General features: G+C 37.2%; 1 protein-coding gene across 4 annotated transcripts in view; it reads left to right on the forward strand.

Moving 5' to 3' along the window:
• The window catches only part of FAM193A (family with sequence similarity 193 member A), a 79,347-nt gene extending 68,823 nt beyond the window's left edge, over nt 1–10,524 (forward strand). For 2 of the 4 annotated variants that reach the window (XM_074821969.1, XM_074821968.1), the window contains 4 exons: nt 1,453–1,683; nt 3,556–4,399; nt 6,724–6,805; nt 9,640–10,524. In XM_074821969.1, coding sequence (XP_074678070.1) covers nt 1,453–1,683; nt 3,556–4,399; nt 6,724–6,805; nt 9,640–9,733 — 1,251 coding nt within the window. In that variant the 3' untranslated portion in view covers nt 9,734–10,524. Of the gene's footprint in view, nt 1–1,452; nt 1,684–3,555; nt 4,400–5,012; nt 5,080–5,190; nt 5,326–6,723; nt 6,806–9,639 lie in introns of those variants that run through there. The other 2 variants (XR_012623016.1, XR_012623017.1) reach the window with 2 other exon arrangements.
• The last annotated feature ends 2,483 nt before the right edge of the window (nt 10,525–13,007 follow it).

Here is a 13,007-nt window from a genome sequence, read left to right on the forward strand (position 1 = left end):
AAAAATAGCAGTTCTCAAAGTATTGATTTTAACTTGATTTTTTAAAAAAAAAATGAAAAAAAAAAAAAAAAAGAAGAAAGGAACTATTCTTACCCGAACTTGGGTAGTGTAAGTTTAAATTATGCTTTTATCAAAGGAAAACCCAAACTGCATTTTCCCTGTTTTCAATATTACAAACCATTTTCTTTACTGGTGCATTTTGATAGGCACTGAGTTGTATTTGTATTTAAGGGCTGTTTTGAGAAAATTTTGAAGTTCTAAAGCATGCAGGTTATATAAAATCTTTTCCCTTACGTTCTTTATTTTAATACTTAACACTGACTGAAGGATCCTTAACTTCATACCACTAACATGTCTGCTGAATTCTTGTAATCATATCTTCTCACTTGCACAAATGAAATGCTAAAAGCTGTTAAGTTGCCTCATTACATTTTTTCTTAAGTTAAAATTTCATTTTTCTGATGGCCTCATTTGTAAATCTGTGTATAGTCTGTTAACTGTTAACTAGTAGAATTTGAGTGTCTGGCATTTTCTTCCTATTTGAAGTAAAAGCTCAGTTTCTTGGCCATGTACTTGATCAGATGCAGTTTCGTCTTAGGGCTTGAAGTGAATTAAAAGCCCCTGCCTTGTGGCTGAAAGGGGCAGGGAGGGGATCCCATTTCTTGTTGCATGTTGCCTTCATGTCCATGATTGATCTGTCTTTGATAGTCATCTGATTGCACAGTAAGAGATACACTTTGCTGAAGTGGCAGAACGCTACACATTTTTTAAGTTAATAGGCTTTGTTTTGCTGGTTTAATGAGTTGAACTGGTGTAGCTCCAAACAGATGGGCACCAGATCTGGTGCAGGAGGGGAGAGGGTAAGGCAGCAGGAGGGGAGGAGGAATGAGGAGTTGAGAGGCAGGAGCTGTGGATGGGAATACAGATATGAAACATGATGCAAGGATTCAACTTGCAGCAGTGTTAACAAGTTATTGATGTGACTCTGCTGGAGGTATGCTGGCACGCTTCAGTGCAGGGTAATCAAGCCTTCACAGTTAACAGCCCAGAGGCCTATGTAGCCTAAACTCTAAAACAGACTTCACAGAAAATGGAAGCAGCAGCAAATGTCTGCTCCTTTCAAATTTTCAAATGTGATATACCCATCACAAGAGAATATGGAAATCTTTCTTGCTTTTAAAGGTATTTCTTTGTCTTCTTACTTGTGCATTCCTCCACAAGATCAGTCATTCTTTCAGTTGGAAAATACAGTTCACAAGCTAGCATCAAGTCTGACAGGTTTGTTGCCTCTTAAATACAGCTTTAGGTACACATACAAACAATAAGGAGTTTGATATTCAGGTTTGGACCTTCCAAGTTACTTGAAGGTCTCTAAAATTTCAAAATTTCGAAAGTACTAGGTCAGTGAAATTTTTGCATTTAGTCACTAAATTTTTGTCTCGTGTCCTTCAGCCTCCAGCTGCACCAACCAGTAGAAATTATGCAGAAATGCGAGAAAAGCTTCGTTTACGTCTAACAAAAAGGAAAGAGGAACAGCCGAAGAAACCAGATCAGATCTCTGAAAGGGAAAGTGTTGTTGACCATCGAAAGGTGGAAGACTTGCTCCAATTTATAAACAGCTCTGAAACCAAACCAGTAAGCAGTTCTCGGGCAGCCAAGCGAGCCAGACATAAGCAAAGAAAGGTAAGACATAAAATATGTTTAACCTAGACCTCATGTTTTTGAATCTGTGTGCTCTCTGTAAGTATACCACTATATACTGACTTTATAATAATGGTATAGTTGTTTTCTGTGTAGTTTGTGGTATGCTGCCTGTTTGTATATACACAGCTAGCTTACCTGTTCTGATGATACCTAAGGAGTTATGCAGTAGACTGGGAAGTTTCCTCACAGTGTCATTGTCATGTGTTTTGTTGCAAATCAGCTTTATATTGGAAATTTCCACACTTTAGAAAGCTATATCTAAGTGTCAGAAATGTTAAGAATTTGATTGTTTTGTAGAATTGACATTTAAAAGTGGGGGAAGTCAGTAAACCAGTGTTTCCTAACCATTATCCCAATACAGTGTTTCTGTATTGGGATAATGGTTATGATAAAGTTTCTCTGTAGGAAGCCAGGAAACATAAGGTCAGTGGTTGTATGAGAGAGGAAAAGTCGAAATTTGATATTTTTAGAATTATTGTGCTGGGCATCTTGCTGTCCTGATTGAAAGAGATTAAGTGTTGTGCCACATGATGACACGAAGGGCTATTCCAAGTCATAATGAAGTGACAAGCTGCAGAGATGAGGCAGGGAACTAAAAATTACAGGTTGATTTCAAATAGAAATTTGCAAAAACATTTCTAAAAAAACTAATGTGTAACAGTGAAATTACTGTTTGAAAACAGTATTTACTGAATTAATAGAGGAAATATATATATTTATTTTAAGTTGAACAAGCAGAAAATTAATTTTTCTTACTGCAATTCAAGTATCAGCCTTAGGTACAAGGCTAATGAGATTGGTTGCTGAATGTTTTTGAATTTTTTAAGCACTTGTGTGACTTCACTGTAAATATTTCTTGTTTGTAGATTTCCTTTGCTGGCACTAATTCTGTATTCTTTAAATACTTCCATGGGTTTGGAAGACCTGAAGTTCACAAGTTACATTTTTTTATGTTCATGTTGCAGCACTATCCAGCAACATGAGGTCTCAGCAAGTTATTTATAAATAAAAATAACTTTGTAAAATTCACTTTGCTCTTGCAATGCAGTTTAAGCATAGGAAGTGGAAGATTCTCATATAGTTTTTTGCATTATTTCTATAACGGAAGAAGTAATCCCATACAGGCGCTTCTAAATGTGCAAGAAAATAAACAGACATGATTGTTTTCAGTGTACGACTTTCTTTCATTTTGCTAATGATGCAAGATCAATGCTGCACAGCAAAGTTTTAGGCATTTGCAGTAATGGCTGGAAAAAATCCCTTGTGTCTGTTTCATGTGGCTAATGAACTTATGGCTGACAACAGAAATCTTTACTATCCTTATTTTTGACAATTTTTAATGTAACTTTAATGTGCTTAATGTTTTGCTTTAAAATGTTCTTAATGATTGCTCTTCCTAATGTTCATGAACACTGAAACAGAGCAACTCTGCTAGCAGAGCAGAACAGGTAAACAATGCAACATGATGGAAACCTGAGTTACCTTAGTAAGACATACAGTTGTTGAGAATGAAGCTGAATGTTTTGGTTTTCACTAGGTTTTTGTGGTTGTGGAAAACTTTGATAAGGAGTAAGGCTTAGCAGTATCAAAAAGAAGATCAATGGTTGGTATTAACAAGTCAAATAGGTTACAGAAACATAGAAAACAGAAACATAGAAAGGATTTTTAATGTGCTTTAAAGGGCAACTTTTGTATAAATAGTATTTGCTTGTTGCGCAGCCTTCTGGATTAAGTGTTCATGTGTTAACATCCTAGGATTTATAATGTTCATAGAGAAAAGTAATAATAATCCCTAAAACTATAATTCCAAAAATATTTGTCACTTTCAATAAACCTATTGTTATTTTGTAGCTTGAAGAAAAAGCTCGACTTGAAGCAGAAGCCAGGGAGAGGGAGCATCACCAGTTGCTTGAGGAACAGAGGCGGCGTGAGGAAGAAGAAGAGGAGAGGCTGAAACAAGAGTTACAACGGCTTCAAGAACTTCAGCAGTTGCGGGCTGTAAAGAAAAAGAAGAAAGAACGAACAAGTAAAGACTGTCAGAAGGTGGACATGCTTACTCGAAACTGCCAGGCAGTGAAGGAACCTGTCCCAAACGCACCCGAAGACATTCAGAATGGTACACTTGAGCAATCAGAAAAGATAGAAACCTCCTCCAGTTCACTGTCAAGACATGTGAATCATACAGAACAGAGGCCAGTTTCAGAGACAGGCTGTGAACTATCCAATCCTGTAAACACTAGAGACTCAAAGCTGCTTTATCAGAAAGAGGGGAGTGTAAAGCAGCATGAGCCCCTCTCTTTTCTGCTTGATATTATGCATCAACATAAAGAAGGAAATAGTAAACAGAAACTAAAGCAGATAAACAAACCGTGTGCTGAACAAGTGAAAAAGCCTGTTGAATCTCCCAAAGCAGCTGAGATTCAGGCTAAAACCAGAAACCAAATAGAATCCAAAGCAAAAGCAGCAGAGCTCCCAACACTTGCAGAACCTAAAAAAGAGGAGAAGAAATTAAACATTAACAACAAAAAGCAGTTGAACCATGTAAAGGAAGAGAAAGCACCTGTAACAAGTGAATCCCCTTCACCAAGTGAACAGCAACAAAATAGTAAGCTAATACTTGCAGATTCTCCTCAACCAAAAGGCAAGAACAAGAAAAACAAGAAGAAAAAAGGGGACAAAGTCAACAATTCCATTGGTAAGTATATAAGAAAGTTGAAGAACTTGGGTTGTTTTTTATTGTCCCCATTTCAGTCCAGAAGTTTGAAATCTTTATCTTCAGCCATTCTTGCCAATGTAAATTAAAGAAACAGAAAAACTGGTGTCAGGAAAACTCAAGTCATTGTAATTATAACAATCAGGAGATGTATATGGTTTTAGTAAAGAGATGTAGGATGCTTTAAAGTGTGAATAAGCTAGCATATGCTGCTGGTTTTGTATGGGGTTTTTGTTTTTTAAGAAAGCCAGTGTCGTCTATAAAGCCTATTCTTTAAAAGCAGGGTTGTATTTCATATGGCATTAGGAGTATAGTCTAAAGTTGGTCTTACTCTGACCAGGGAAAATAAGGGGATTCTGCAGCCAAAGAATGATCATTCATGCATACATATGCATTTTCTCAGTGGAAATAATTCCTTTCATGTATTAATTATGTTAACAGGCAAGTAAGTAAATACAAAAACTAACTTACTGGTTTTTATTTGTCAGAGTGAAAACTTAGTGGGATGTTAATTAGCTGATAATATTAAGTGTTTTCTCCACATGAATATTAGTTTGTGCTAGTAAGCAGATTTTTTTTTTTATTTGTCTGATAGAAATAATAAAACCATAGAAGATTGAGTTGATTCAAGCAAGTTGCACTTGCATAATTTTCTTCCCAAGGTATTTTTTTGTTTTCCTGAAAACATCTAACAGCTGATACTAGAGCAGAGAAGCGCATGCAGTGCTAGCTGGTTGGCTTTGTCAGCACACTAATGAAATTTCCATTCTCAGGCACCAGTTTATTCCTGCACATGCTTGGTCCCTACTGGGACTGCCAGTTGGGATGGCAGTTTTGTGGTACGGACATCTGTCTGCTCAGAGCACCCGGTCATTCCCCTGGGATCACCCAGTAGCTGAGTGGTAACGGTGCATAAATTAAATGTTCATTCACCAGAATGACTTAATATTGCAGTTCTCACTGCCATTCTGTCTGATAAGCACATCAAGATACGAGACCATAATCCTTTGGCAGTTCTGCCAGTGTTTCTGAATATTTATGTTTATTAAGCTTTGTTACAAAACTGTAAACCAAATTCCTGGTTGTTGCAAGTACTAGGTGTAGAGCCCAACTTTGTTTTTGTGGTTTCATGGTTCAGTTCAGTCAGCCCACCAGTCTTTCTTTTTAACTCTTCTTATGTTCAGTGTTTCCATTCCATGTCAATCAAACAGCGATACAGCATTGAACCCTTTTCTCTGATACCTTAGTTCTTGTGCATACTGTATGGTGTGTTTGTGTTTTGGGTTTTTTTAATTTACCAGGGAGAATGTACTCCTGTCATTGGAGAAAGACAAAACTCTAGAATTAGAAGCAGAAAGAGAAGACTGAAGCCATTTAAAGGAGAAACTATGGAGGGTGTTTACTTTAGGAGAATGCAGGTAGCTTCCTGCATCTTTTCCTCCTTCCTGCCCCTCGCCATTGTTTTCTGCTGCTTAAATCAAGTGTAGTTACAACTTCTGAAAACTGATGTTTAAATGTGAAAAAACCCAGCGACATGTTTCTGAATTTTTAGAGATAGTTGTGCTGCGCTCTGAAGAGTCAGGACTGGATCACTACTGTGAGTAGTTCTGACTTTAGAACTACACGAAAGATACTGTAATAAAAAATTTTTAATTTAGTTGTAATTTCTTAAAAACATAGGGTTGATATACCAAATTAGTGAAGGCACAAAAAAATTAACTAAGAAAAGAAATTAGAACTAGGGTAATTGAAAGAACATAAAAAGAGGGTAGCAAAGTTCAGGGGTATTTTAACTAAGTTTTAAAAATAAGTGTTAAGGCAGTGAATGTTATTGGTTTTGGTGTGATCTCTGTTTCTTAAATTTATTCTGTCAGAGTATTTTAACTCCTTGTTATGAAGAAGCTGACGAAAACTTGGGGGTGTAGGGAAGCCCTGTATTTATAGGGCTTTCTGGTTCTTCAGAAATAAGTTGCATGGCAAAGATGTGCAACTCTTAAACTACCTTTAGAAAAGAGTAGTTTGTTCTTGTAACCTCAAAGATTCTAGAGAGTCTGATGTGTGTACTAGGTGTTTCTGATTAGTTTCTTTGTCTCACCCTTTTTGGAATGTGAAATTCTGAAGCTGCTTCAGAAATGAGATCTTAATTATAAGTTTGTATTAATTCAGCCTAAACATGATTAATCAATAGTCTACAAAGTTCAGGCAGTTCTCCAAAAATATCTTTAATGCAACTTCTTCAAGCTTCTTCCTCTCTCCTTCCCCTTCCCCATGAAATCTAATATAGTGTCATGCTTTTTCCTTTGTAGATGATGTGTTTCTACCCAAAGACATTGATCTAGACAGCGTGGAAATGGATGAAACAGAGCGAGAAGTGGAGTATTTTAAAAGGTAAAGTGCTGTAATTTCTGCACTTTAAGCTGTTGTGTCTCTTCCCATATGTTATGGTTTTAAAAAAACAAAAAACCAAAACAAACAAAAAAACAACAAACCAACCCACAACTTAATAACTATCTCCTGGCAGAAAAGCCTGTGTTGTAACATAGCAAATCCTGTTACAGCTGACATTCCGAATACTATAACAATCGCCAAAGCTGTAGATCTATGGGCACAGATTGTAGCCGAGTAGCACAAATACAGAAATGAGTGCCAGAATCATCTCTGTGTCCTCCAGGTTCTCATCAAGGCTTTCAGAATATCCTCAGTTACCATTTTTTTCTATAAGCAATGTCTGTGTGAATATTTCATTATCCACACAGACCAAATACTGATCAGTGCTTTAGAAAAAAATATAAATGCTGTGTTGTGTTGAACAAGTAAAACTTTATATTTTAAGTTTCTGAACAGATACTTCAAAAAGGTTTGTTCATGAGGATTTTTTCCCTGTTTATAGGAGCTATTAGTTTGGAATTTTATACTGTACATGAGGCAGAGATGGTATAACTGTGGGATATTAGCTTATACCAATCATAAAGAGGGGATGCTTATGCTAGTGCAGTGACAGTAATAGATAATATGAACCTGTGCTTGTGAAACTTCTGTGCGTTTTGGTTGCTGTTGGGATTTATGCATCACATTAGTTACCTTTGAATTCCTCAAATATGGGTAGACAGCTCATGTTTAAATAATATAGCACATGTTCTTTCATAATACTGAAATATAGTCAAATTTGTACTTTTTAATGGTGGCTGGGTATGCTAGTTTCCCATGAATACATCTAGTAAGTGTCTCATCATGATAGACAAATCTGAAATGTTACAAACAAGTCAGTTTCTTGCAATTCAGTAATTTAGGAATCAACAGTAGTATTTCACAAAACAACTAAAACTATTTGTTTAAAGGGTGGGGTTTTTTTTAAGAAAGGGCTTTCACTATGAATTTCAAGTTCTTTTCTATATTTATATAGTTTTCATAGTCTGTGTGCCTGGGACGTAATGCATGTATGTGTCTTGCAAAGGACAGTACGACTGCTTGTCTGTGCTGCTTATTACTACTATATCAAATGTATGTGTCTGATTATTTATAGAGTTAAGATGTACTAGGCAAGGAAATTTTCTAAAGTGTATACACTATTCTTAGAAGTTATTTTTGAGTGGTGCCAATTAAAGGATTTTTTTATCAAAATATGGGTTTTCTGGGTGAAATGTGGCATATATTAGATTGTGCTAGTGTTGTTATAGCATAAGTCTTTGGGTTTCATGGAATATTCTTAGCTTCATTCAAGTTTGCACCATCTGTAACAAGAAAATAGAAAAGTTCTTTTCACCCATTCTCTACTCTCAATAGGACAAATAAAGCAGTGTCTTATATTTGTAGAAGTGCAGTTAAAGTTTGGAGATAAACTTGTCAAACGTGATTCCAAATGAAGAGTTAACACTTCTAACTGTACTGTTTTGCAATCAGTTCAGTAATTGGTGTAATCTACTCCTTTACTGTCATCTGTTAGGAAGCATGTGTAACTGTTCGAGTGTTTTATGTATACCTGTTTAGAAAGGTGTCTGAAAGGTGTCCCAGGGAGGTGGTGGAGTCCCCATCCCTGGAGGTGTTCAAGAGGCGGGTTGACATAGCACTTAGGGATATGGTATAGTTGGGAACTGTCAGTGTTAGGTTAACGGTTGGACTGGATGGTCTTCAAGGTCCTTTCCAACCTAGATGATTCTGTGAAAAGCCCTGATAGGTGCTGTTCTAGGGGAGGAAAATGTCTAGTTAATGCCAGGAAGGCACCTTTAATGCATATGTTTTCTATCACTTGATCATTTCCAACGTAGTACTTAGAAGGCTACCAACGTTGCTTGTTTTAATAACCCTCCATGGCAATGAGCTGAACAGACCTACTGAATTCATACTTTTTACTGATAGTTTGCTAATTCATCACCTTTTTTTCTTGCTTTGTAGTGATGTAATAGATGAATACTTTAATTACACCCTGACTTCAGAATTAATTTTGCAAGCTACATCTAACTTTAGTATAGAAAGAACAAAATAAGTCTGTTTTTAATTACCTTCCACTTTTCTGTTTTGCTTCTCCTGTCTGCTCCCCTTTCTTGGCTTTCAGTTGTTGCAGAAGCTGTATAGCCTTCATAAGGAGGGGTATGCACTACCTTGATGCTGTTGTGCAAGCCTTTAGCCTAAACAAGCTACACCTTGACTCAATAAAGTTCTCCAGCATGAATTAACTATCACTGAAATGCTTGCACATGCCAACCTTTTTCAAAATGTCTTTTATAAATTGTGTTCAGTGAAAGCAAATAAGTGGATTTTTGTTCTAAAGGTCTTTTTTCCAGGCATGTGGGCTACTTATCTGCTGCATTATAAACAAGCCTTCTTTCCCTAAGTCTTTGTCTCAAACATAACTTCGCTGTATTCAGAAGAGAAGCAGCAGTGTCCCATGTCATTGGTGCTGCTGCTTTACACATTACCTACCACTCAGTCTTACTGTTAACAAGGCTTTTGGTAAATACAGCAATGTCAGCTCTGTTTCTAGTTAACATTCAAGTAGCTTATATACTGCTAAACATGCAGTATTCTTTGCTACTTCATTCACTTAATCTTGATAATGCATTGGTGTTTAAAGTAACTGGTTTGTGATGTATTTGAGTGATGGACAAGTTATTTTTTTAAGAGGTTTTGTCTTTCTGAATGACAGCTGCTCTTCAAAAGAGGGATAACACCTGTGGTTTGATTTTAAGTATATTGGTTTCACTTTATTGCTCTCTTCTTTTCAGATTCTGCTTGGATTCTGCCAGACAGACAAGGCAGAGACTTTCCATCAACTGGTCCAATTTTAGCTTGAAAAAAACCACCTTTGCTGCACATTGAAATGACACAATATGGGGAGGGAACCCTGCAGGAATCAATGAACGACAACTCCACTTATCTGTCCTGCTGTGCTGAGAGCTTATCTGGTCTTGAGCCAGTGCTGCCTTGCCTTGTCCCCAGTGCTGTGTGGATCTGCACTGAACCCTTTGGCCTGATAATTCTTGCGGACTGAAAAATTGCCACTTTCTACCTGAATTTGTTAGCTTGTGTGCTTGTAGTCTGTGAGTGAGACTTACTTGATTGTAGCTGTATGCCGTTGGAGTTGGAACAATAGCTCTTTTCCATCTCCTTCTGAATGCCTTGGCCTCAAAGACTTTAAATTGCTTAGGCTTGGGTGGAGGCCAAAATGCTAGTTTGCATCATCTGCAGTGGCTCCTGTCACTTCTGCATCTAGCTATGTTTTGTCATTCTGACTCCTGACAAAGGAATGGACCTAGTCAGTTGTGCTTTCATCTGCTCCAGAATTCTCCTGACATGACTTCATGAAAAACAGGCTCTTATGGGACAAATATTTCCTCAGTTCTTTCACAATCTACTGTTTAAGAGTGTACAAGTTACGCTATTTGTGTTTTGATTTATTTTTTTTCCTGACTTGTAGCCAGCTTGTGTAAGAATACTTGCAGAATGAGAAAATTTAAAAAAGAACAGTACTCACACTATCAAATCTGTTATAGAGTGTATAATTGTATTAACACTGAAGCCTAACTGGCTACTTTTTTAACATATTGTTAAGTAATATTAAAATCATGTCTTTCTTTTTGAAAGATGGAATACATTAGTATGGCAGAAGACTTGTGTCTTGCTTTTTTCTGCTTGGGTGGGGAAAGGGAGGAAAGAAACACACCAAAAAAATAATGGCTTTTTAAACTAAATTTCATCTTATGTCAAAATTGGTCAGTGAATGCTACTTAACTTCAGTATATTCCTTGTTTGACAGCTCACCTGATGGGGAAAAACTACTATCTGCTAGAGCAAGACAGACTCCTGCTGAATGCTGGAATTAAGTTTGTGAATTCTGTGAATTACTGTAATGCTTCTATTTCAATAGATAATTTGTGAGAAACAAGTTAATACAAAATTTTCCAATTTTAATGTCAGTGCAGAAATGAAGTAGGTAGGCTCAATGCTACTATCATGTAAAGAGTTAACAATGTAGTAATGTCTTACAGGTTGCATAATATTGCCCAGCATGGAAGAGAACTGGTAGTTTAGGATTTTGATCTGTGTAAAGATGCTGCACTTGTAATTTTTCTGATGCTGTGCTATTTATTTGGAATAGAAACAACAGAAGCTTTCTTTTTACTTCCAGATGACCATACTTACCCAAGTTATAAGGCAGTCTTCTGTTAATTTTTTTGGAAGAAAATAGGGCTTCCACTCAGCACATATTTTAAAGGACAATACAGCTTCAAAGCCCACTAACGTCCTTTTCCAGAACCATTCCACATCTTTCTTCTACTTGTTAACACATATTTTTCTGTGATACATCCACTGGGCTCAGGACTGCTTTGCAAGACAGGTGTAATTGCGCTCAGCTTTGGACTTGAGAAGGTTTAGTGGATGATTGCTTCCATGTCCCCTGTGAGGCCCAGATGTAGCAGGAGGATTGGGTGGCTAGAGATTACTCACATATCTACAACTTCGCATCCCTTTGTTGGCCCTGGAGTGTGCTGCTGGTACAGAATATAGTTGCTCAGTTTATACCCAGCCATTGTAGGTAAATGAGCCTGCAGTCTCCTCTTGTAGGGGAGGGAATGACACAATACCCATTCTCAAAATATAGTCCAGGGACATAAAGGGGACAACTTCTATTACTCTTCAGATTCAGGCTTAGCCTTACTTTTTTGTCAATGCAGTATTGTAGCGTACATATTTATTTGTTTGTGCTGGAGGAATAGCATCTCAAACCTAAAAGGTAACGTCTGTGCCACTTAGCATCAACTGTCTCTGCAAAACTATGTACTGTTGAAAATATCTGCCTCTGTCAGTGGAGAAGAATGAACTTTGTTTCATGGGACCGTGGAGGCTTGCATCTGTTGCAGCCTGAGTTAGGTCTTAGTTATGTAAAAGTGAAGAGGCTTCTCATGTGGGACAGTGGCTGTGGGGAGAAAAAGAAACTGCTGTTAAAACAGATGAAGCTGGATGTTTGTGTGAAGTCCCAACTTGCCAGGCTTTTTCAGTTTTCAACTGTAACACAAGGTGGCGCTGTATGTCATCAGTAGTAATTTCTGTCAGGGAGCTCAGCAAATGGAGGCATGGGATGCAAAAACTAGTTGATGTCACATGGGCAAATACTGATGCAGCTTCTCTAGACTAGGAATGCTTTGAAAGTACTGACATTATTAATGGTGTTAGAAAACTCATAGTACTTGCTTTCACTACTAAATGGGATAGAAAGTTGTCTTTACTCTCTACTAACAAAGCTGTTCAAAGAATGATACGTGAATATGATGTGCTTCTCTTTATTCTGAAATCCTGAGTTAAGACAACAGAAGTCCTTTTGCATTTGAGGAATATATGTATGTACTTGTAATATCCTTCAGAGATCCTTGCATTATGCTCCATCATGGTATATTATTATAGCTGACATGATTCCACACACTACACAGAATGCATGAAGAATGAGTCTCCTTGGATCTGCTCTTGTTGCATCTTGACGAGAACTGAAAGGCAAGTCATACTTTTCTAAATTCATAATTAAGTGAAGATAGGCACGGACCAGTCTGGGAGCCAGGAGATTTGAAAGTACTGGCTTCAATTCTACCACTTTTGTGGCCTTGGGCAAATGAGTTAGCTACTGTTACTGCATTCATTAAATGGTTTTGTTAAGGATTTGCTGAATTATGAGTATGTTTCTTAATGCCTAAATAAGTAGCTATGTGAAATCTGTTTAGGTGCAACACTATAACCTTCTGTTGGAAGCACAGATGTTCTAGACTGGTATTTGTGTAGTTCAGATGCATTCAATCCAGATAAAATATATTCAAAGGTAATGTTGAGTAGAGGAGACCTCTATAAATAATACTTAATGACTGAGTAAATTTGCGTTCCTCATGAGAGTTGGAAGGGGGAAGAATTCCACCTTTGGGAGTGGGCTGCTTGGATAACTGTAGTGTAACCTGTCCCCCTATTCCTTACTCATTTTAACCTGTATGAAAGATGAATATCTAAGTTCTGGAGGTGACTGGTGACATACCTATTTTAGGCCTGTCTGCTGATACCAGTGCTGCCGAATTTGAGGGTGTGATACTTTTTCAGGCATTTCCTTAATGGA

Source organism: Strix aluco, chromosome 4, assembly GCF_031877795.1.
Source record: "Strix aluco isolate bStrAlu1 chromosome 4, bStrAlu1.hap1, whole genome shotgun sequence".
NCBI lineage: Eukaryota > Metazoa > Chordata > Aves > Strigiformes > Strigidae > Strix > Strix aluco.